The sequence below is a fragment of the Pteronotus mesoamericanus genome, unplaced genomic scaffold, assembly GCF_021234165.1.
Source record: "Pteronotus mesoamericanus isolate MK-2021 breed Mesoamerican mustached bat unplaced genomic scaffold, CSHL_Meso_final contig_25, whole genome shotgun sequence".
NCBI classification, from domain to species: domain Eukaryota; kingdom Metazoa; phylum Chordata; class Mammalia; order Chiroptera; family Mormoopidae; genus Pteronotus; species Pteronotus mesoamericanus.
In genome coordinates this window covers 40595213-40621404 of record NW_026555105.1, presented here as the reverse complement: position 1 = coordinate 40621404, position 26192 = coordinate 40595213, and the positions used below count along the sequence as shown (strand labels likewise).

Below are 26192 nucleotides of genomic sequence, written 5' to 3'. Positions count from 1 at the left end.
ACAAATACCATATGCTCTCACCTATAAGGGGAACCTAACCAACAAAATAAGCAAGATAACCAGCAACATTGAAAGAAAAAAACAAACCAACAATGAGAGAGGAGGTGGGAGGTGGGAAGTGGGTAACAGGGAAAAAAAGGGGAAGGGTCAAATCAAGGAACATGTATAAAGGACCCATGGACAAAGGCAAAGAGGGTTAAGGATTGAGGGTAGGAGGTGGGGGTGGGTGGGGCAGGGGAAAGTGGTGGCAAGAAAATGGAGATAAATGTATTTGAACAATAAAAAAATGTATTTTTAAAAAAACCTCAAAGGAAACAAAAAGCACTAAACAATGAGGAGATCAGATGCAGAGTTCAAACCACTGGTAATCGGGATGCTCACAGAAATGATTGAGTATGGTGGTAACATAGAAGAAAAAGTGAAGGCTATGCAATCTTAAAGAAAGAAAAATATACAGGGAACCAACAGTGAAGGTAAGGAAACTGGGACTCAAATCAAAGATTTGGAATAGAAAGAAGAAATAAACATTCAATCAGAACAGAAAGAAGAAACAAGGATTCAAAAAAATGAGGAGAGGCTTAGCAACCTCTAGGACAATTTTAAATTTTCCAACATCTGAATCACAGGGGTGCCGGAAGAAGAAGAAGAGCAAGAAACTGAAAACTTATTTGAAAACATAATGAAGGAAAGTTCCCCCATGTGACAAAGGAAACAGACTTCCAGGAAGTCAAGGAAGCTCAGAGAGTCTCAAAGAAGTTGGACCTAAGGAAGCACATACCAAGGAACATCATAATTACATTACCCAAGATCAAAGGTAAGGAGAGAATCTTAAAAGCAGCAAGAGCAAAGGAGACAGTTACCTACAAAAGTGTTCCCATAAGACTATCAGTTCATTTCTCAAAAGAAAACTTACAGGCAGGAAGAGGCTGGAAAGATGTATTTATTGGAAGTCATGAAAGGCAAGGACCTACATCCAAGATTACTCTATCCAGCAAGCTATCATTTAGAATGGAAGAGCAGATAAACTGCTTGCCAGACTAGGTAAAGTTAATATGAAATGTTAAAGGGACTTAATCTAAGAAAAAGAAGATCCAAATTATGAACAGTAAAATAATAACGAACTCACAACTATCAACAACTGAACCTAAAACAAAAATGAAAACAAAAACAAACTAAGCAAACAACTAGATTAGGAACAGAATCATAGAAATGGAAATCACCTGGGGGGTTATCAGCAGCAAGAGGCAGTTGAAAAACGGGGGAAAGGTACAGGGAATAAAAAGTATAGATGATAGGTACAAAATAGACAGGGAGTTTAGTATAGGGAATGAAGAACTGAAAGAACTTACATGTATGATCCATGGTCATGAACTAAGGGTGGGGGTGGGTAATGCTGGTGGGAGGGGAGATGCAGGGTGGAGGGGACTAACAAACAGGAGAAAAAAATGAGACAACTGTAATATCATAACAAATAAAATATGCTAAAAAATAAAATAAAAATAGGCAAACTATCTGAAAAGACTATTCTCCAAAGATATACAAATGGACAATAAGCACATGAAAAGACGCTCAGTATCATTAGCCACTAGAGAAATGTAAATCAAAACCAGAATGAAACAGCACTTCACACCCACCAAGATGGCTAAAAATTAGGGGTGAGATAAGGAGTGTCAACAATTATGTGGAGAAACTGGACCCCTCAAACACAGCTAGTGGGAATGTAAAGCGTTGCAGCCACTTTGGAAAATAGTCTGGCAATTCCTTAAATAATTAAACATACAGTTGCCATGTTATCTAGAGATTCCACCCCTAGGTCTATATATACCCAATAAAATGAAAACATTTCTTTAAAATGAAAACTGTTCTTTACAGTTGAGGAGAGCATGTCCACACACAAACTTGTACATGTAGCAGCACTGCTTGTAATAGTCAAAAGGTAAAACGACTGAAATGTCCAGGGGCACACAAATGGGTAAACAAAATGTGGTATATACATACAGTGAAACATTATTTGGTCATTAAAAAAATGACGTACTGATAGAGGCGCAACATAAATATAACTTGAAAACCTAGTATTTTCAAATGAAAGAAGTCAGCTCCCTAACCATACTCTATATGATTTCATTCATATGAAAGCCAGAGGCAGAAAGTAAATTAGTGGTTTCTTAGGGACAGAGAAAAAGTGAGAGCAGGGAATAAAGGAATGGTAGCTGAAGGGTACAGTTTTCTTTTTGAGGTGATGAAAATGTTCAAAATCGACTGGTGATTGTTGCATACATCTGTGAATACATGAAAAAACAATGAATTATAGACTTTAAATGGGGGAACTGTATGGTATATAAACCATATCTCAATCAATAAAACCGTCCAAAAAATACAGTAGCCAGCTCAAAAAAAATATCATATTGAAGAAAATTAAATGCAGAGTCAGGGACCAACCCCTGCCCCCAATTCATAATTATCCCCTCTGCCCTCAGAGCAGTGCCTGTCATTTAAAAAGTGTATTTGGTGAAACAGAAGGAAGAGAGATGGGGAAAAAAAACAGTTTAGGACACCAGGATTTCACTATATGAAAACAATTCTATACTACACGATGTTACCTAGAGTTAGATACAAACATATCTTTACTTTTACCAGGATATATAAACTACTGAAAATTAACCTACCAAATAAAATTCTAAAATATCAAGTGCTTCTGTGCAAGGTACGGTTAAGCGGCACTTAAATGGCATTAAGACTTAATCCACATACCCATACTATGTAGTATTCAATGTACATAGAGCTGATCTTCATTTTTCACAATTTCTGAATCTGCTAATTCACCTACTCACTATAATTTTTATAACCCCCAAATCAACAATTATGGCTCTCTCAAGGTCACTTGCAAACACAGGCAGAACTGTAAAATATCTACACCTACATTCCCAGCTGAGGTCAAACAAAGTGACACTCCGCCTTATTTCAGCTTTCATACAGAGATAACCAGAACACAGAGACGATAGGGAGCAATGTAGTATAATGCAAGAAATTCCAGTTCTGTAGCATTGAGGAGAGCTTAAGTCATTTTCCCAAGGTCAGTAAACTAACGTATGGATTGTACAAGCCAAGGACACAAAGTGAAGAAACTGATGGGTGAATGAGTACTTTTCAAGGACTCTTTTTTAGAGTCCTTAAAAAGCTAAGAGAGAGAAAAGAGAAAAGGAGGGGGGTGGGAGATGGGTAGGGAGAGAGAAAGAAAGAAAGGTAAAATGGGATCATTAAAAAAATACTCAATACAAAAGAAGCAGAATTGGAAAATGGAAACAAAGAAGAGATGAGAGACACAGATAACACACAGTAAGATGAAAGATTTCGATCTAACCATAATAATTACATTAAATGTAAATGTTCTAAATGTCCCAATTACAAGGCACAGACTGGGAAAAGTATGGCAGTTCCCCCAAAAAGTAAACACAGAATTATCATATGATCCAGCAATTCCACTCGTAGGCATATACCCAAAAGAAATGAAAGAAAGGTGGCCAGCCATAGGTATATACCCAAAGCAGTGATCTGTTGTTCATAGTGGCATTATTCACAACAGCTAAAAGGTAAAAATAACCAAGTGTCCAAACAAAATGTGATATATACAAGGGATATTATTTAGCCTTAAAAGGGAATGAAATTCTGAAACATGCTAAACATGGATGAATCCTGAAAACATGCTAAGTGAAGTAGGCCCGAAGAAAATGACAAATATTACATGATTCCACTTATATGAGGTACTTAGAATAAGAAAATTCATAACGGGAGAAAGTAGGGGGGAAGGGTGAACAAGGAATTATTGCTTAATGGATACAAGGTTTTATATTTGGGATGAATGAAAAAGTTCTAGAAATGAATAGCATTTATACATACTGTGAATGTAATTAATGCCACTGAATTTTACATTTAAAAATAGTTAAAATGATAATTTTTATATAATGTATATATTGCCACAATGAAAAAAAGGGCAGAGATCATCAAACTGGACATTTGAAAAAGCAAAATTCAACTGTTACGTTGCCTACAAAAAACAAACAAACCCCACTCAATTTAGCCCTGGTCAGGTCGCTCATTTCTTTGGAGCATCATCCCATATACCAAAAGGTTGAGAGTCTGATCCACAGTTAGGTCAGATACCTAAGTTATGGGTTCACTCTCTGGTTGGGGCATACACAGGAGGCAACTGACTGATGTTTTCCTTCCTATCTCCCTCCCTCTCTCTGTGAAATCAATAAAATAACTTCAGACAAAGTTTTTTTTGTTGTTGTTTTTAAATCCACTCATCAAGACTTACACAGGCTAAAAATAAAAGAATTGAAACAGACCATGCTAACACTAGTCAAAAGACCTGGCTATACTAATATTGGACAAAGTAAATCTCAGAGGAAAGAGTGCCAGGGATAAAGTCATTTTATAATGACAAAGGAGTTTATTCGTCAAGAAAACAACATTCCTAAGTGTTCGTACACCTAATGAAAGAGCTTCAAAATGCAAGGAGCAAAAATGAATGGAATTGAAAGAATAGACAAATTCAAAAAATTATGATAGAATTCCACACTTCTATCAATAATTGACAGAACAAGGAGACAGAAAATCACTAAGTCTTGTTGTTCATGCCTTCCATATCCTATCAACCAGCATAAAGACATAGAACATTCCACCCAACAACAGCTGAACTTGTACATTTTTCAAGTAAAAACGAGACATTTACCAAGACCATATTCTGGACCATAAAACAAATCAGAAAAGGTTGAAAAAGATTCATATTATGCAAAGTATATTCTCTGACAAAGGAAATAAATTAGATACCAATCACAGAAAAAATGTCTGGAAAAGCCCCCAAATATGTGAAAATTAACACTCTTAAATAACCAAGGTGCCAAAGAAGTCAAAGGGGATATTAGAATGTATTTGTTACTGAATGAAAATGAAAACACAGCATGTCAATATTTGTGGCATGTAGCTGCAACAGTACCTAAAAAGCAGTTTATGGTAGTCCATACCTGTATTAGAGAAGCAATGTACCAAAGCAATGACTTCTATTTCCAGCTTAAGAAACACAAACTAAACTCAAAGTTTGCATAAGAAATAAGTAATAAAAATAACAGCAGAAATCATAAAATAGAAAACAGAAAAAGAGAGAAAAATCAGTGAAATCAAAAGCCAGTTCTTTCACAGAAGTCTAGCCAGACTGACTGATAGTGGAAAACAATATACATAACACAAGAGAAAAGACAAAATTAGTATCAGGAATGAGACAGGTGACATCACTACATTTTCTATCACTAGTAAAAGGATAAGAAATAATGTGAACTACTTTACATCAACAAATTTGACTACTTCAGTAAAACTGACATATTGTATCTTCACCATGTATAATGGACACCTACATTTTTGGCCAAACATTCAGGAAAACATTCAGGAAAAATGTCTTTCACTTTAATTTTTCAATTCAATTATTTATTTATGTATATTTACAAACAAAACCAATTATTATATTCCAGGGTATTATTTTGCATACAGATATCATTACTACTTTCTAGAGTTACACTTTTAACACATAAGCATAAATAACAAATTTTAAAACATTTATATAGATAAGAATTAGTACTACCCATGTGTAATGTGCATCCTTATTTTTCCCTCAAATCTGAGCAAAGAATTGTGCATTATACACGGCAAAATACAGCAATCTGTAGAAGACCTAAACTACAAAAGGTCATTCAAAAAGACACATATAATCTGAATAGCTTTAAGTCTACTAAAAAATTGAATTGTAGCTAAAAACCTTCCTCCAAAACTTCAGATTCAGATGGCTTCACTAGTGAATTCTACTAATATTTAAGGAAGAAATAATATCAATTTCACACAAACTTTCAAAATTCTTGAAGAGGATATACACCCCAGAACTCAGTTTGGGCCAACATTACTCTAATACCAAAAGTAGAAAAAGACATTTTAAGAGCACTATAAACAGATATCCTTTCTGACCATAAATGTAAAAACTCTAAAGAAAACTTTATCAAATTTAATCCAATAGCATAAAAAAAAAATACACCATGTGGGATTTACCCAAGGAATGCAATGTGAGCTTAACATTTTAAAATCCATGTAATTCACCATATTAAAAAAACTAAAAACAGAAATCACAGGATGAACTAAAATTATAAAACATCTTTAGGAAAAAAGAAAATCTTAGTAACCTTGACTTTGGCAAATATTAATGCAACACAAAAAGCTGGAATATAAAAGAAAAAATAAGCCAGACTTTATTAATTTTTTTTGCTCTGGCTGGTGTGGGTCAGTGGACTGAGTACCGGCCTGCAAACGAAAGGGTAATCGGTTCAATTCCCAGTCACAGCATATGCCTGGGTCGCAGGCCAGGTCCCCATTGCAGGTAACATGAGAGGCAACCATACATTGATGTTTCTCTCCCTCTCTTTCCCGGTCCCTTCCCCTCTCTCTAAAAAGAAATTTAAAAATTTTTAAAAATCATAATAAAATTATAATTTTTTGCTCTTCTTTTCATGACTAAGAAGTAAAAAAGACAAACCACATATTGAGAAAATATTTGCAAAAGACATATTAATATGCAAGAAAACAACCCAACTTAAAAATGGGCAAAAGATCTGAATAGACACCTCAACTCAAGATATATGGAAGGTAAATAAGCAGCTAAAAAGATGCTCAACATCATCTGTCACTAGGGAAATGTCAATTAAAACTATACCACCACTACACTGGAATGGATAAAACAAAAAAGACTAACCATGCAAAGTGCTGACAATCGGAGCAGCTAGAATCTCAAACACTGCTGGTGGGAATGTAAAATGGCACAACCACTTTGGAAGACAGTCTGGCAAGTATTTCTTTTTAAATAACTAACACCAACCATTCAATTTAAACATTTAACTCTATGGTACTTTCTCTGAAGAAATGAAAGCATAGCCCTGGTTGGTATGGCTCAACTGGCTGGAGCACCATCCCATAAACCAAAAGGTCTTGGGTTCCATTCTCAGTCAGAGCACATACCTAGGTTATAGGTTCCGTCCCCACTTGGGGCATGTGCAAGAGACAACGGATTGATGTTTCTCTCTCACTTGGATGTTTCTCTCCCCCCGCTAAAAAGTCAATAAGCATGTCCTCAGGTGAAGAGAAAACACACTAAAAGAAATGAAATGAAAGCATATGTACACACCAAGACTTGTACACCAGCGTTTATAGTTTGTTTGTTTTTTTCTAATAGCCAAAAACTGGGAAACAATTCAAATTGTTAGGGAACAGTAAGTGGGGTCCTGCTGATACCCTCAAGGCAAAATTCCAGAGGCAAAAAGGTTTGGTGATAAAGGAAAGCAGACTTAATTAAAAAGTTTCAGTTTTGAATAACAGCTTTCCACATGCATTAGTTACATTTCCACATGCATCTCCACATCAATTAAGGCTAAACTCTTTAACACTTGAGTTCCCCTATCATTCCCCCTACTAGTTGTAATTATCTGATTTCTATAGGGTTAGCTTACAAACTAAAACAACATAAGATGCACCCTGGCTAGTGTGGCTCAGTGGATTGAGTGCTGGGCTGCAAAGCAAAGGGTCACCAGTTCAATTCTCTTCATGGCACATGACTGGGTTGAGAGCCAGGTCCCTAGCGTGGAACATGTGAGAGGCAATCACACATTGATGTATCTCTTCCTTTCTTTCTCTCTCCCTTCTCCTTCCTCTAAAAATAAATAAATAAAATCTTAAAACAAAAACACACAATATAAAATGCAAAAGTTACACAATTTTGGAAACTGGCAGGTTCCTGCCTCAGAGCTCCTCCCCTCTATAACACCCAAAGAAGAACCTCTGCCTCTGTCATGCCAGACTGATCCTAGGCTGCACCCAGAGTTCCCATCCAAAATACCATCCATTGGGAAATGCAGGCTGCTGCAGCATAATCATCCAAGCATCCTAGAGAAAGAGCTACCCAGAACCTTTCTTTTACTTCAGCTCTTATAGCCCATTATTCTGTGCATTCTGGAGATATTCAGCTTCTCAGCAAATCCTGTCCTAGGGAGTTTACCATCACCATGGGCAACCTACTCCTATGGCCCCTCCCTAATCCTCCCCACTGATCTGATCAGATCTCTGTATCAAAATGTTCGCCAATCTAGTGAATGAATAAACAAAATTTGAGAAGATGGTGGAGGAGTGAGAGGAAGTCACACTGACCTCCTTCCAGGACCAACCTGGAATTGCAACTAAATTGTGGAAAAATCACCTGGAACAAACAACTGAACAATAGCGAGAGAGGAGTCTTGTACCTAGGAGACAGAAGAATCAGCTTTAGCAAAATCTAACTGGTAAGAAGTGCGGTACATGCTCAAGAAGGCTGGTGAGGCACCCACGGGTGGCAGCACCGGAAGGATATTGAAACAGCCAGCTGGATCCTCCTGAGAAGAGCAAGGTCTAAACCATAAGCAGGGATCTCCAGACTGCAGCACCAGAGCCCAAAAAGTACACAGAAAACAGACAGCTGCGAAAAGCAGCAGGGTTGTTCTCTGCCAGAGGCAGGCGGCTGGAGATGCAAAGAACTGTTCAAAGGGTCAATGCATAAATTTTTACTTGCAGCCACTTACCCTGGTCTCTGGTAAAGGCAGGGGCAGAGTCGGCTAGAGACACCAGAGGAGAATCTGGGGAAGGAGGCTCTGGGGAGAGAACTGAGAGAGAAGCCAGCTGGGATCTCGGTGCTGACTCATCCCCCATTCAGCAGCCATCTTGTTCAGGCACAGACCATTGCCCCTGAGGCAGCAGCGTCATAAGACCCAATAGCCCTGCCCCCAGGAGGGATTCCACCCTACCCTGTGCTGTCTAAGCTGCCTACTGATTGCAGAGTGGCTGCCACAGATAGTAGTAGATCCCTGGCTAAAGGAGGTGCAGAGAGGTCTGGAGACACTGGAGGAGAGACTGGGTATGGAGGCTTTGGGGAGAGAACAGAGAGAACAGCCACAGGATCCCAGTGCTGACTCCTCCCCCATACGGCAGCAGCATGAGAGGACCCAATAACCCCTGCCCTAGGAGGGACTGAGCCCTGCCCTGAGATGTGTAAGGCAGCCTGCTGAGTACATAGTGAGTAGATTAACAGCTGAAGGAGAAAGCCATAGACAGTAGATTCCTGGAAGTCTCGAACAGGCTGCCTAATATCGGACAGGGACGACTTCTGACATTATCAGAGGTCGATCCAGAAAGTAAAAACAGCAGCCTCCTACCATAGATGTGCACACCACAAAGTCATGAAATCAAGACAGATCAACTTAAGAAGCAGAAGCAAAAAAGAACAGTCTCAAATAATGGGAAGACAAAGAAATACCCCCCACTCGAAGGGAAAGGAGGAATCCCCAGAAAGAGAACTAAATGAAATAGAGGCAAGTAAACTATCAGATATTGAGTTCCAAACAATGGTTCTAAGGAAGCTCAATGAGATCAATGAATTCAGTGAGCTCAGAGAGAATTACAAAAAACTACAGGGAAACTGAGGAACTTACTACAAACTATATCAGCACGAAAAAGGACACCGAAACTATCAATAAGAGACCAGAGAAAATGAAGAATACAATTTCTGAATTGAAGAACACAGAAGAAGGAATCAAAAGCAGGCTAGATGAAGCCGAGGATCGAATCAGCGAGCTGGAGGACAAGGTAGAAAAAAGCTCCCAGAAAGATCAAGGAAATGAAAAAAGACTCAAAAAGAATGAAGAGGCATTGAGGGAAATGCAGGACAACCTGAAACCTAATAATATCTGTATAATAGGGATACCAGAAGGAGAAGAGGAGGAAGAGATAGAGAACCTGTTAGAAAAAAGTAATAACATAAAACTTTTGTAATTGGAGGAGAGAGAAAGTCTCACAAGTCCAGGAAGCACAGAGAGTCTCATTCAAGAGGAACCCAATGAGGCCCACTCCAAGACACATCATCTTTAAAATGGCAAATATTAAAGACAGAGAATCCGAAAGCAAGCAAGGGAGAAACAGGTAGTAACATACAACAGGGGTCCCAATGCGGCTAGCAGCTGACTTCTCAACAGAAACACTACAAGCCAGAAGGGAGGACAAGAAATATTCCAAGTCACGAAAATCAAAGGCCTGCAACCAACACTTCTCTACCCAGCAAGGCTCTCAATTAAAATGGAAGGCAAAAATAAGGAGTTTCCCAGACAAAAGAAGGCTAAAAGAATATACCTCCACCAAACCAGCACTGCAAAACATAGTAAAGGAACTGCTTTAAGATGAAGAAAAAGAGTCTACGAATACCCAGTTCCTTTCATAGTTGCCAATACTGGATATTACCAATATTTTTCAATACATACTAATCTGATTATGACAATGATGTGTTATTTTAATTGTTCCTTTATTATTTGTTGAAACTAAACCTGTTTTTGTATATTTCTGGCCTATTTCTATTACTTTTCAAAAGCTTAAAGTGACTTTTTGGTATTCTTTATCCATTTTTTGATTAAATGTTTGTAGAATTTTTTCTCTAAAAAAAACAAAAACCAAAACAAACCATTAACCCTTTTTCAGATGTGTTGCAAATACTTTCCTATTCTATTGTCTTTTAACTTTTCTTATATGTATATTGCTGTACAGTCTTAAATGTTTAATATAGTCATATTGTCAATATTTTACTTTATAGCTTCTGGGTTTGAATATTTTACTTCAGGGTAAGAAAAATATTAGTTTGTATTTTCTCGTAAAACTACTTAGATTCTACATGTTGATTTTTAACTCACCTGAATATTTCTTGCATAATGTGTGAAATAGGGCTCTATATTTGTTTTCTTTCAAGTAACAGTGGTCCATACTCCTTATTTGTTGAATAAGCCTTATTTTACCCATTGATTTGAAATATCAACTTAATCATATATTACATTGTTAGACAGATATATAAACCTTATTTGTTGAATAAGCCTTATTTTACCCATTGATGTGAAACATCAACTTAATCATATATTACATTGTTAGATATATATGTTTGTCTACAGAATGCTCATTATATTTTATTGATCTCCCTGATTATTTCTGTGCTGGTGTCATGTTGGTTTAATTGCTGAGACTTTATAATGGTTTTAAATTTTTTAATATTTTGCAATTAACTTTGACATTTAAAAAATAAATAAAATCAATCTGCATGAAAGAAAGAAACAAAGAAAGAAACAAAGAATGAATCTCCTACCTTCTGCGACAACATGGATGGAACTGGAGAATACTGAGCTAAGTGAAATAAGCCAGTTGATGAAAGACAAATACCATATGATCTCACCTATAAGTGGACTCTATTCAACAAAATAAACTAACGAACAAAATAAACCATACGCATGGAAACATGGACCAGACTGAAAGCAACCAGAGGGGATGGGGAAAGAGGACAATGGTGGAAAGAAGGGAAAGGGACTAGACAACATGTATGTACCCATGGACATGGACAACAGAGTGGGAATTGACTGTGGGAATGGGGGTGGGGGATGGGTGGAGGGGAGTAAAAGGGGAATATTGAGACAAGTGTAATAGAATAAACATGATTTATAAATTTTAAAAAAATGTTTAAAAAATTACAAAAGACTACTCTTAGATTTAACAGCACCATCTATGATAATTTATCTTAGAGAAATAATGAGAATCATGTACACCTCTTTTCATTATGGTGTTACTTATTAGAATAAAAACAACTAATAACAAAAAAACCCCCAAAATTTGATATATGTATAACAGAATATTATTCAAAACCAGAAAGAAATAAACTATTAATATATTTAACAACATGGATGAATTTCAAAATAATTATTCTGAATGGAAGTGAGTCAGGTAAAATACAGAGTAGATATTGTACAATTCCATTTATATAAAATTGTATGAAAGAAAAATTTATCTATAGAGTCAGAAATATATCAGTGGACGGGTTAGTCCACTAGCTAGTCCATAAAGATGGGCTAGTAGGGAACCATAGGAAGAATAATAAAGAGGCAGGGGAATGTTTTAGAGCTGATGTTCCTTATCTTGAGTGTGGTGGTGGTGGTTTCACGGATAACACATGTCAAATGTATTAAATTGTATATTTTAAATATGTACAAAAGGGGAAAAGGAAGAGTTTAGGGAGAAGAGAACAGAGAGGGAAAAGAAAAATCATTCCCCAGACTAGTATCCAGAGTTCAGAGGGGGCAGAGAAAAAAGGAGATTAAAAATACATATATAATAAAGAGCATTCCTTAGAATTGAAGAACACAAGTCTCCAAACTCAGAGTCAGCCAAGTACTAATCAAAAACAAATTTTAATTTTAAATAATGTATACTTAAATAGAAAACCATGAAAACTTCCACTATCAAGGACAAAGATCTTTTAACATTTCAGAAAGAAAAAGAGATCAACTACAAAAGAATGAAACCAGAACACAGAAATTAAAAGCATGTTCTTGACAGTGACATGTATTAGACAAGAGAGCTTAAGTACATTAACTAAACCCTCTGTGTTTCAGTTTTCCCATTAATAATAATAATAAGCACATAGTAGTAGTCATGCTGTTTTTATAGGAATTAATAAATTAATTTGTAAAGTGCCTAGAACATACCTGGTAAGCGGTAAACATACATTAAGTGTTGGTTAAATAAATAAAGCACATTAATATTCAACTTCTCAGTAATAATACTGGATGACAATAGTCAAAAGAAAAATGATTTCAAAGTTTTGAGGGAAACTAATTTTCAAACTCAAACTCTATGACCTAGCTAATGATCATGTGTGTACAAGGGTAGAATGGACTCAGAAAACTGACACCCCACACGCCATTTCTTGGGAATTGAACTGAGAATGAAAACCAAGGAAGAACTTAAGCCCAGAAAGATGATCAGAAAACAGTACCTTCGACTGAGGAATGGAATTTTTTAAAAATATTAAGAAGCAGCTTTCCGACAGACCTAAAAACCGGGTGTGGCAGCAATAGAAATAAGGACCGCAAGAATAAGTCTCTTAGAAAGAGAATGAGAGAATATCTGATAAAATATAGTTTTATCTATGGAAAAGAGAAAGGCAACACCAAGAAAAGGCAAGAGTAGCACAAGAGAAACAATTACAGTACATAACCTGAATTTGCACAAAGACCATAATCAACAATATCATTTTCTCAGCTTGTAACACAAACTTGTACAGCCAAAGCCCTGACAACTTAATATTGGATGTCAACAGGGTAAAAGTACAGCTGACAAGCTGTGGGTGAAGAGTAAGGGTGAGAACTAGAAAAAGTAATACCTAACTTCAGAAAGTAAAAATCAAGATACTTTACATAGAAAATGGAATAAAAAAATAAAAGCATATTACTTAAAGTTATAAAATCTACCAATATAAGAAATAAAGACGTGATTTACTATTATTAGGAGGTTTGCAGGTGAAGCTGGAGTGGGGTGCTGCATAAGTAACCAAAACCTCTTCTGTCATAGCTAGAAAGAATTCAACAGATTCAAATCACTGAATCTGGTATATAATCATGATATTTAGAGATAGAACCAAAACAGTTAAAAGTGGTTATCACTGGAGAGTGAAAATGTGATGAGACTTAATAAAGTTTGATGTAAGTTTTAAACACAAAGGAAACAGGCACTGAATTGAACACTTACTCTTTGAGAAAAATGCACGGAATACTGAGAATGCCATCAAAACTAAGCTTTTGGTTCATTCTTGGGTAGGAGCTAAACAAAACTACTGATCTAACCAATCTATGCAAAAGAAATCACTTCACAGCGACAGACGGGCACTTCCTTCAAACACGAAGGGGTGGGGAGCATGATATGTCCGTGACCCTTCCCAATCCAGAAATCCTAATTAAGAATGCAAAATTGAACTCGGACGAAATTATAGAAACGGTAAATACAAAACTCAAGAATAGACAAGTCTGCATACACATTAGCAAACTAACAACAAAAGTGTAACGTTCAATTGCTCCCAGGAATTTTGAAAATTTCAACAAACATGCTGACCAGCAGCTGGAGTACCTACAAAAGGCAATTATATCTTGGCCCCTAGACGTTCTAAGAAGCTGCTTTCACGGTAGGATTTACCAGCAATAAACAGTATATCACACTAGAAAACAACTTTTCAGGTTTGGCCAGTAAACAACAAAAAGCTCGTCGCGGGGGGATTACTTTACAAGGTCATTAAAGGCTGGGATCAGAGCATCCACGCTTCCCTACCTAGTAAACTCGGCCAACTAAGGTGGCCCGACAGCCTCCGAGGGACCTCGGAAACCCGAAAAGCGCCGAGGAGGGATGAAACAAAGCCGTGGGCGGGGCCTTCCGGTCCAGGGAAAACCAACGGGGAGGGGCAGCCCTCCCGCGAGTTCTGGCCCCGTTCAGCGTTCGCCCCGCCCCGGCCGCTAGCCCGGAACCCCGAATGCGGAGACCGTACTCTACCGCGTGTCTGGCCGCTGCAGCTTCCCGCGGGGCCGACAGGGCGGCGCAGACCCTGGCAGGACCCCCGAGGGGTAGGCCGCGGCCTTGGTGCGCTGGAGATCACGGTTTTAGGGCGGCGGTCACCGGGCTCCCCCTCACCTTCTCTTCCACGCAGTTGACAATGATAGACGGGTACTTGCGGCTAAGCCAGCGAAAGAATGCTGGGACTCCCATAACGGCGACCCAGCTAGAGGCAGCGGCCCGGCCAGTGGACGAACGTAACCGAGAGACGGGCAGGAGCTGCAGGCGCGGGCACTGGCACTTCCTCCCACGTGTGCGCCGGCGACAGGAAGTGATATCACTAGGGCGCCGCCGATTGGGAAGGAGGTTCGAGTGAGCTGAGGCTTCAATCAGGAAGGGCGGTGTCGGGCGCCATCCTGCTGGTTGTTTTTGGAGGTGAGATTCGCTGCGGAGCAGGTAATGAGGTCTGCGGCCAGCCTCATTTGGCACGATCCCTCTTGGTGGTGCCATTGCCGGAGCCCGAGGTCCAGCGCGCCTTCGCCGCCGCTCCCCCAGGATCTCGCTTCCCCAGCCCTCGGACTCCCCGGGGTGGGGATCTCCGCGCTCCGAAAACCTCTGAGGAGCTCTTCCTTGCGGGTTTGGTGACGTCTTTCTCACCCAGCTCAGTTCAGAGTAAAATCAAAGCATCTGAAGTCACTCGTTATTTATATCTCCTGGTTCCTCCCGGTTTTGTACGTACTTGGACTGTCAGAAGGAGTATTTTTCAAGTATTTTGCACTAATGCTAGGTGGGTTACATAAGTAATTCACTTTAGGTGTTAGATGGAAACTTGTAGGCATTTAGCATCTAATTTAGCCTTTCAGCTACATTTATGAGTTTTAAATAATTGCTGATAATAATCTCCAACATTTATTTGAGTGCTTAAAATGTGCTAAAGCGTTGGCTAAAGCAACGGTACCCAAACCCCGGGCTCTGGACTGGTAGCGGTCTGTGGCCTGTTAGGAACCGCTGGGCGGGAAGCTCGCCTAAGCTCCCGTTTCCTGACCGCCTCCGACCCCGCTTGAGCTCCGCCCCTTGACCCCTCATCCCCCAGTGGAAAAACCTGTCCCTCCTCCCAAAAAAGGTTGGGGACGGCTGGGGTAAGGGATTCTCATTTAATAGTCACTTGAGCCTTCTGAGGCGGCTATTATCTTAAGTAATGTGACAAAGCTGAGTTGTAGAAGGGAGTTAAGTCACTTGCATATACACTCAGTTTATACTTCAGTCCAAGTAAAGATCATTTAATCCTTTCTTTTCACTAACAGTATACTTTTATCCTTTGCTTTCTCTTGGCTTCCAATAACACTTTTTCAGCATATAAAAAAAGATCTGGGAGAGGAGGTGTTTACTGTATTTTGCCGTGTGTAATGCGATCCCATATATAATACGCACCCATATTTTTGGCCCAAACTTTCAGGAAAATATTTAATTTTAATTTTTTAATTCAATTCTTATTTATTTATATTTAGATATTTGTTTTTTTGTATTATAAAGCAATTTTAGCATTTACTTTTGAATATATTATGGTACATAAAATTTTATGTAACACAAAACACAAAAATGGATACAAGGTGTCTCAAGTACTGCCCATGTATAATGTGCATCCTTATTTTTCCCTGAAAAATTTGGGCAAAAAGATGCGCATTACACACAGCAAAATACAGTATATCCATTTGCTCAAACCTGGAAGTCTGTCTCCCTGGAATCCCCTCTTTGTTTGACAAATCTTGTTCAATCCTAAAGGCTCACCTCAAGAGGCCGCTGAAAGTATACTACCTGGCATGCAATATTCTTCGCGCCACCCCCCACCTTCTGTGGTCTCATGATACTTTGTTAACATTGCTGGTGTGGTAATTAGAGAAATGGTTAACCCATATTTTACTTAAGAACACCCAAAACTGTTCCAAAGTATTAGGTCTGTAGTGAACTCCCACATTTCCCCATGGAAACAGCCCCTCCTTATCAAGTATTTGTTCCTCCGGGAGGTACTGTGTTTTTACAGGATCATACACACCATAGACAGTTGGTACAGGAATGGGCAGCTGAGCAAGTTGGGCTATGAGAGTCCTTGCCCAGATTTTTGAACTTCAAACTATAAGGAAAGAAATGCGGCCCCTCCCAGGTGGTTGAAAGCTGGAACATAAGAATGGACTTGTTGCCAGTCTGCAATGAGAAGAGGAGATTTAAGTCCCTAGTTCAGTGTTTTTGAGTACAGCCAAATCCCCCTTCCTACAGTTTAGTTGATAAACATGTCCTTTAATTCCATGAGCCAATAGATTCTTTTGCCCTTAGATAGTTTGAGCTAAATTCCTATCCCTTGTGAAGGAAAGAGTCCAAAACCAGTAACAAAATCCGGGGAGTACATAGCTAATTGACCTGGGTACTATATTGCTTTGCATAAAAGAGGTACAAAAATTGGAATTTGGGGCACACAGGAAAGGGGAGGGTGAGGGGGAACCTGAAAGATGCACTAAGTGTTGTAACACCTTCCCTAACTCAATGTTGCCAGTAAAATCTACTAGACTCAGGCCGGGTGTGGGGTTTTTATTGTTGTTTTCCTAGAAATCAAAAAAGAGGGTAAGTCTTATGTTTGGGTCACTATGGTCTAGCACCACAGTGCTGGGCAACATAGCAGAGGTCAAGAAGCAGCAGAGGCCAGGAGAGTTTATAAACATTGGAAATTAGTAGGAATATTAAACCAGGCTTTCAACTTCCACAGCCTGGGGACCAGGAAGTTTTTAAACATTTTTGCCTATACCCCAAGGGGGCAGAGAAAGGCTGCCAGCTGATTCTGGTTTTTTATTAATCTGAAGAATAATATTAAATATATAGAATACAGAAACTAGAATGTTTCTAAACATTCATAAATTCATTTTAAAGCCCTACTGTCGAAAGTATAGTAAGCTTTAAAATTCTTTTCAAAAATTAGCCATTGAATGGCTATCTTTTGGGTTTCACAGTATTTACTATTACTCTCTGGGTTAGTAAGCTTTAACATTCTTTTGTCGTCTTTTGCTCTCTGGATTATGAAGTGAACCCTTTCCATCAGTATTCTTACAAAATTTGTTGTGAATAACCTGATGTATTTTAAATAACTGTGATGGTTAATTTGGTTACTTTTATGTGTCAACCTGACTGGGCCACAGGGTGCTAAGATACTTGTCCAGATTTTTTTCTGGGTCTTTTTATCAGTGTGTTTTTGAGATTAACATTTTAATGAGAAGAGTAAAGCAGATTGTCCACCATAGTTTGTGTGTGTGTGTGTGTGTGTGTGTGTGTGTGTGTGTGTGTGTGAGAGAGAGAGAGAGAGAGAGAGAGAGAGAGAGAGAGAGAGAGAGAGAAGAGAGAAGAGAGAGATAGTGGTGGACAGAGGCTCATCCAATCAGTTGAAGGCATAAATAGAACAAAGACGGACCTCCTCTCTACAAGAAGGAATTCTGTCAGCAGACTGCATCTCTTCCCTGAGTCCCCAGCCTGCCAGTCTACACCATCAGATTTTAGACTAGCCATCCTCCACAAGTTCATGAGCTAATTCCTTAAAGTAAATCAACCCGTCCACCCCATCTGTGTATTTATATATGTAATGTATATGTACCTATACACATATCCTGTTGGTTCTCTGTTAGAACCCTGAATGATATTGGGCAAGATGCTTAACCTCTCTAAACCTTGATTCCTTCACCTTTAAAATGAGGATTATACACTTCTCAGCAAACGTTAGCCATTGAATAGTTATCTGTTGGGTTTCACACTACTTGAGTTGAAGAAACCCCGCAACCTTAGCAGCACGTTCCACGCACAAGGTATTGGACAATTTTATAATCTAGCAAAGCCTCATTTTTCCAGGCCCCACCTAGTGTTAACTTTCTAATATCAACACTGTCTTCATTCTGTTTCCTGCTCATTCCTACCTTGCTGAGTTTATACTGCGAATTCTAATTCTACTCATTCTTTTTTCCCCTCTTCTCCAAAAACCTCTCCAAGCACACAAGCCCAAACTTGGTTCCTGCCCACCCTTGTTTTCCATAGTACACCCTGACTTCTAATATATGGTATTATTTCTTATGTATTTCCCTGTTTCGTTTGTAAACATTCTCTTTCCTCTCATATACAGACATGCCTTGTTTTATTGTTTTTCACTTTATTGCACTTCAGAGATTTTGTGGTTTTTTTTTTTCAAATTTTGGACAAAATCCTCCACCAGTGTAAAGATTATAACTTGTTTTATTGTGATGGTCTGGAACAAAACCTGCAATATCTGCAAGGTATGCCTATATCAGGATAAACTAGGCTTTGTTGCAGTAACAAGTAATGCTTGAAATATCATTAGTTTACCATATCTGAGGTTGTGCAACCCTCCAGTGCTGTCCTCCATGTGTTGATTCAGGGATCCTACTGTTTTCATCCTTTGGTCTGCTAGCTCATCACCTGATCGCGATAGCCACTACTGAAAAGGAAGATAGGACAGGAAGGTTATCTTTTAAGGGCTAGGCTTGGTGGTAGCTTATATTATTTCTGCTTACACCCATTTGACCAAATCTCAGTCACATGGTCCCAACCCAACTGCAAAGGAGATTAAGAAATGTAGTCCCGAGTGCCCAGGAATAGAAAAAGGAAACAGAATTGGTGAACACATAGTATTACTGCCACACTTCTTTTTTTTTTTTTTTAAACAAATAGACATTTATTTTCTCACAGTTCTGCAGGCTGAAACTCCAAGATCAAGGTAGATGCTGGTATGCTCCAATTCTGGTGAAGACTCTTCCTGGCTTACAGACAGCTGCCTTCTCACTGTGTCCTCACATGGCAGAGAGAGAGCTCAGCTCTGGCTGTACCTTCCTCTTATTATTATAAGGACACCAGTTCCATTTGGATCAGGGCTTTACCCTTATGACTTCATTTAACATCAGCCTCCTCCTTACAGGCCCCTTCTCCAACACAGTCATAAGAGGGGGTTGAGGCTTCAACATACAAATTTGGGTGTGACAGAATTCAGTCCACAGCAGATGAGTTAGTCAAACAACTTGTAGCTACTTTATTTTTAGTATTTGATTACAAGTCTGATCTAATCAATCAAGGAGGAAGGGTGTAGTTCTTTGAGCAATCTTTTTTTTTTTTTTTTGGTATATTTTACTGATCATGCTATTGTTGTTGTACCATTTTTTCTCCCCTTTATCCCCCTCTGCCTATACCCCCCTTCCCTCTAGCATTCCCTCATACCCATGGGTAATACATGTAAGTTCTTAGGCTTCTCCATTTCCTATACTATTTTTAACCTCCCCCTGTCTATTTTATACCTACCACTTATGCTTATTATTCCATGTACCTCCGATCCTCCCCAATCCCCTTCCCCTCTGGTCTCCATTTCTGTGATTCTGTCCCTGTTCTAGTTGTTTGCTTAGTTTTTGTTTTTTAGGTTCAGTTGTTCATAGTTGTGAGTTTGTTGTCATTTTGCTGTTCATAATTTTTGATCTTTTCTTCAGTAAGTTCCTTTAACGTTTCATAGGACAAGGGCTTGGTGATCATGAACTCCTTTAACTTGACCTGATCTGGGAAGCACTTTATCTGCCCTTCCATTCTAAATGATAGCTTTGCTGGATAGAATAATCTTGGATGGAGGTCCTTGCCTTCGATGACTTTGAATACTTCTTTCCAGCCCCATCTTGCCTGCAAGATTTCACTTTTTCCTCTATTTTAACATCATAATCATTTCTGTAACCATCTTGATTACCAGTGTTTGGAACTCTGCGTCTGAAAGGTGGGCTATCTCCTCATCACTTAGTACTTTTTCTAGAATTTTGATTTGTTCTTTCATTTGGCCCATATTTCCTTGTCTCATTGCACGTTACATTGTAAGGGGCAGAGTCTTGAGTATTTGCCAGGGCAGAGCAACCTACTTTGATGCGTTGTGGCACTTTATGTGGGGGAGAGGTCAGAGAGGGAACAATGCTGCTTGCTCGGCTCTTGGCTTTCAGTCACTTCCCGTGCTACTCACAAGCAAATTGGGCCCTTCTGGTGCTGATTCCCGGGTGGATGGGTTTGTGTACATTCTGGGCCTCTGGGTCTCTCCAACAGACTATCCTGTGAGGCTGGGAGTTTCTCCCACCACCACAACACCCACAGGGTTTTACAGCCAGAATTTTTGAAGCTTTCTTTTCCCAGGCTAAAGTCTTGGATTGTGCAGTCTGTCTCGCTCTGCAGTTGTTCCTACTGGTTTGTCCGCACACAAATGTGGAATCACTGGCCTGCACCTAGCGCACCCGGTCCTCCAGCTGCTGTCTTGCCTCATCCTCTCTGCCCCGTCTGCCCATCTCTGCCCCTCCTACCAGTCTGGATGAATGTTTCTTCTTTAACTCCTTTGTTGTTGGACTTCTATACAGTTTGATTATCTGGCAATTCTGGTTGTTTTTTGTTTTTAACTTCGTTGTTGTCCTTTGTTTGGTTGTGCAGGGAGGCAAAGTGTATCAGCCTACACCTCCACCTTGACCAGAAGTCTCTCTGAGCATTCATTCCAAAACCTCACCTCTTCTCTGTGCTTTTATTGCAATTAATGTGGAATATAATGACATCATACCCTGATGACAATCTCTTCTCTCATTACTGAAGTTGGTGAATAATAGGGGTTGTTTCTGTTTGGAGTGAGGTGAGATATTTTGGGTTGGGCTTGGTTTCTTTGTTTGGTTTGCCATACTTTTTAATTAAGTTCTAAATCAAATTATTGTTATTAAATATATATATTTAAGGTTCACAGTCTGAGACATATGTTGGACACTAGTAGCATTATGTTATTGCCCTCAAAGAGCCAACCATCAGTAACAGGGATGAGATACACACACAAAGTATGAAATATAGTAAGTCAGTCTGACCAAAAATAAAGAAGTCTTACTGCAGTGTATAATAAAATAAATTGCACAGACAGAAATTGATAGAGACATTTAGAAAAGATGAGAGATCTGGTCATCTAATAGGGCTATTAGCAATAATAAGGAAGAAGCAGAACAACACAGTCTTAAAGTATCAATAATATCTGGTTGGAAATGAGGGTGGAAGGAAACACTTAAGCTCCCTGGAGGCAGGGAACTATTTTTCTTGTGGAATCCAGTATTATCAAATATTTTTATTGAATTCTTAAAGCAGTTATCAACATATACTCCAAGGGGTCGATGAGGTCAAAACGTTTTTCATAATAATATTAAAATATGATTCGGCTTATTGAGAGAGCAGAGAAGATGGCGGAGGACAGAATGGGAGTCACGCCGACCTCGTCCCAAAACCAAACTGGAATTGCAATTAAATAATGGAGTAATCACCTGGAAAGCAGTGGAGCAAGAGTGGGAGAGGAGCCTTGGTGCTGCGGACAGTGGATTCTGCTCTGACACATCCCAACGGGTGAGAAGTGCGGTGGAGACTCAAGAGGCTGGGCTGGGTGCCCATGGGCACTAGCACCAGAGGGACATTGAAACAGCCAGTTAGCTTCCCCCGAGAAGAACGGGGTCTGAATCATAAACAGAAACCCCTACACTACAGCAACTAAAGCCAAGACAATACAGAAAAAATGCAACCCCAAAAAGCGTAGGGCGCTCTCTGCCAGAGACAGTTAGCTGGGGATGCAAAGAGACATTTAAAGGGCAAACGCAAAAGCTGCAGTGACAGCCACCCTCCTTGATCTCTGGGTAGAGGCGGCAGTGGGGTGGGCTGCTGCCTGGGAAAAGAACGGTGAGGAAAACTTTGTGAGGAGAACTGACACGGTGGCCGGTGGAGCGCGGGTGATGGCATGCCGCCCACTCTGCAGCTACCATCTCGCTCAGGCATATGGGAATCAATTAACCTGCCTTTTGTGCGCTCCACACACAGCTTGTAAGTGTGTGAGCTGGGGGGCTGAGTGCAGACTGGCTGGGAGAGACTTGAGGAGAGACTGGAGATGGAGGCGTAGGGGAAAGAAAGGGAGGAGGAACCGGGGAGTCCCAACTCCTTCTCCTTGCCTTAGTCTCCATTGCGTGGGAAGAGGCTACACCCCCAAAGGGCCAAAAGCCGAAAAGCACACATAGAATCCCCAAAAACACCCAGTACAGGCGCTCACACTTGTACCGAGTGACCTGCGAGGGTTGGCGAGCGTGTGTGTAACCCGGACGGGATTACAAACGCTTGCACCGGCCGGAAAGGCCTCCCACACATTGGCACCTATACGGCCTGCAAGGAAGTGCACAGAGCGGCAACGGCAGGCATAAATTGACCCACCCGCCCCCATGGCGGAGCAGCCCACAAAATTAGTAGAGCTGCCCAGAGTCCCTGGAGGAGAGACCAGAAACAGGATTAACCGGAGATTTCTGGAGCTGACTTCCTCCCATTTCCGTAGTCCCCATTTGGCGAAGGCAAGCAACGCACCCAAAGAGCCAAAAGCACGGAAAATACACAATAGAAGACCCTAAACTGACCAGTGCCGCGGAGCTTGCCGGCCAGGGGGCCAGATGAGTACGTGAGGTCGCGAATAAGCCCCCTGCTCTGGGGCAAGCATATGCGAGGCCAGGCAGGCGGGAGATCCAGCCGCGCTCGGAGCACGCTGAAGGAGCCCGCCTGAGAGTATAGAGATCCTAAAAAAATACCCCAGCCCTGACCGAAGGGGTTACAGAGCTGCTCCAAGCAGGAGTCAGACAAGACATTAGACACCTGGAAAGTTCCAACAAACAACCCAAGGTCCTATAGGGTCAACAACTGACATCATCAGAGGCAGGCCCAGAAAGAAAAGTAAAGGACAAAAATACTTAACAGACCTTCATTAAAATGGGAACAAAAAGAAGTTCCCCTCAAATGAGTGGAAAAGGGGACTCCTCACAGAGAGAGCTAAATGAAATAGAGGCAAGGGAACTCTCAGATACTGAATTCAAAACAATGGTTCTAAGGAAGCTCAATGAGCTCAGCCAGCTCAAAGAGAACTATGGGAAACAGCAGAGAAAGTATCAGGATCTTACAGCAAACTATATCAGCCTGGAAAAGGACATAGAAACTATCAAGAAGACACAAGAAGATATGAAGAATACCATTTCTGAATTGAAGAACACAGTAGAAGGAATCCGCAGCAGGCTGGATGAAGCCGAGGATCGAATTAGGGAGATGGAGGATAAGGTAGAAAGAAGCTCCAAGAAAAAAAAAAAAATGGAAAAACGACTCAAAAAGAATGAAGATGCATTTAGGGAAATGCAGGACAACCTGAAACGCAATGATATCCATATAATAGGGAGACCAGAAGGAGAAGAGGAGGAGGAAGGGATAGAGAACCTCCTCGAAAAACTAATGATGGAAAATTTCCCTAATTTGAAGAGAGAAACGCTCTCATGGATCCAGGAGGCACAGAGGACCCCACTCAAGAGGGACTCAAAGAGGTCCAACCAAGACACATCATCAAAATGGCAAAAGTCAAAGACAAAGAGAGAATCCTCAAAGCAGCAAGGGAGAAGGAGAAAGCAACATACAAGGGGGCCCCGATACGCCTAGGAGCTGACTTCTCAACAGAAACACTGCAAGCCAGAAGGGAATGGCAACAAATATTCCAAGTCATGAAAGCAAGGGCCTGCATCCAAGGCTGCTCTACCTGGCTAGGCTCTCCATTAAAATAGAAGGGGAAATACAGAGTTGCCCAGACACGAGAAGACTAGAAGAATACATCTCTACCAAACCAGTACTCCAAGATATGCTAAGGGAACTGGTTTAAGCAGATGAAGGAAAAGAATGAGAGAGAGAGGAACACAGGTACAAAGAAAAAAGATGAGTAAGTTTCTATCAGTCATATCTCTCAATGTGAATGGACTAAATGCCCCAATCAAAAGACACAGGGTAGCTGAATGGATAAGAAAACATGACCCACACATATGCTGCCTACAAGAGACCCACCTCAGAGCAAAAGACCTACACAGATTGAAAGTAAAGGGATGGAAAACAATATTCCAAGCAAATGGACATGAGAAAAAGGCTGGCGTTGCCATACTTGTATCAGACAAAGTAGATTTGAAAGCAAAGGCCATAAAGAGAGACCCAGAGGGGCACTTTATCATACTTAAAGGAAGAATCTATCAAGAAGACATCAACATTGTAAACTTACATGCTCCCAATATACGAACCCCCAAGTTTATAAGGAAATTGATGGATGACTTCAAAAAAGATATAGACAGCAACACACTGATAGTAGGGGATTTCAACACCCCACTGTCAAAAATGGACAGATCTTCCAAACAAAACATTAAGAAGGATAGTGTGGAGCTGAATGACACACTGAATCAAAGAGACTTAACTGACATATATAGAACCTTACATCCCAAAGAAGAAAAATACACATTCTTTTCAAATGCTCATGGCAGTTTTTCAAAGATAGACCACATGATAGGACACAAAGCAAGCCTCAGCAAATTCAGTAAAATTGAAATAATACCAAACATTTTCTCCAACCACAAGGCCTTGAAACTTGAAATTAATCTCCAAGAGAAACTTCAAACACTTGCAAACTCATGGAGACTGAACAGTAGACTATTAAACAATGAATGGGTCAATAATGAGGTAAGGGAGGATATCAAAAAATTTCTGGAAACAAATGAAAATGAACAGACAACAGTCCAAAACCAATGGGACACAGCAAAGGCAGTCCTGAGAGGGAAGTTCATAGCAATACAGGCTTACCTATAAAAGATAGAAACATTTCAAATAAAAGACCTCACACTACAACTTCAAGACTGGAGAAACAACAACAAATAACTCCCAGAGCAAGGAGAAGGAAGGAAATAGTCAAGATTAGAGCAGAACTGAATGACATAGAGACCAAAAGAACAATTCAGAGGATCAACCAATCCAGAAGCTGGTTCTTTGAAAAGATAAATAAAATTGACAAGGCTTTAAGGAGACTCATCAAGAAAAAAAGGGAGAGGAACCAAATTAATAATATCAGAAATGAAAGAGGAGAAATAACAACTGATACCACAGAAATACAAAGGATCGTCAGAAACTACTATGGACAATTATATACCAAGAAATTTGAAAATCTTGATGAAATGGACAAATTTTTAGAAAAGTGTAATCTTCCAACACTGAAGGAGGAAGAAACAGAGAGCCTGAACAGACCGGTAACAGCTGGGGAAATGGAAGCAGTAATCAAGAAACTCCCGGCACACAAAAGCCCAGGGCCAGATGGTTTCACAGGAGAATTTTACAAAACATTTAAGGAAGAGCTAAGCCCTGTCCTTCTCAGACTATTCCAAAAAAACCAAGAGGAGGGAAGACTCCCGGACTCTTTCTATGAGGCCAGCATCTCCCTGATCCCAAAACGAGATAAAGACCCTACAAAGAAAGAAAACTACAGGCCAATTTCGCTGATGAACATAGATGCTAAAATCCTCAACAAAATATTGGCAAACCGCACCCAGCAATACATTAAAAAGATTATCCGCCACGATCAAGTGGGATTCATCCCAGGCATGCAGGGATCATTCAGTATATGCTAATCAGTAAACGTGATACATCACATAAATAAAAGACAAAAACCACATGATCATCTCGATAGATGCAGAAAAAGCATTCGATAAGGAACAGCACACATTTATGATCAAAACACTCACCAAAATGGGAAGAAATGGGGCATTCTTCAACATAATAAAGGCCATATATGAAAAACCTACAGCCAATATCATACTCAACGGGTAAAAACT

At 39.9% G+C, this 26192-nt stretch overlaps 1 protein-coding gene across 2 annotated transcripts in view; it reads right to left on the bottom strand.

Annotated features, from left to right (window-relative positions):
• Window positions 1–14774, bottom strand: part of XRN2 (5'-3' exoribonuclease 2) — a 101888-nt gene extending 87114 nt beyond the window's left edge. For both annotated transcript variants that reach the window (XM_054574138.1, XM_054574139.1), the window contains exon 1: window positions 14602–14774. In XM_054574138.1, coding sequence (XP_054430113.1) covers window positions 14602–14676 — 75 coding nt within the window. In that variant the 5' untranslated portion in view covers window positions 14677–14774. The remainder of the gene's footprint in view (window positions 1–14601) is intronic.
• Between the last annotated feature and the right edge of the window lie 11418 nt (window positions 14775–26192).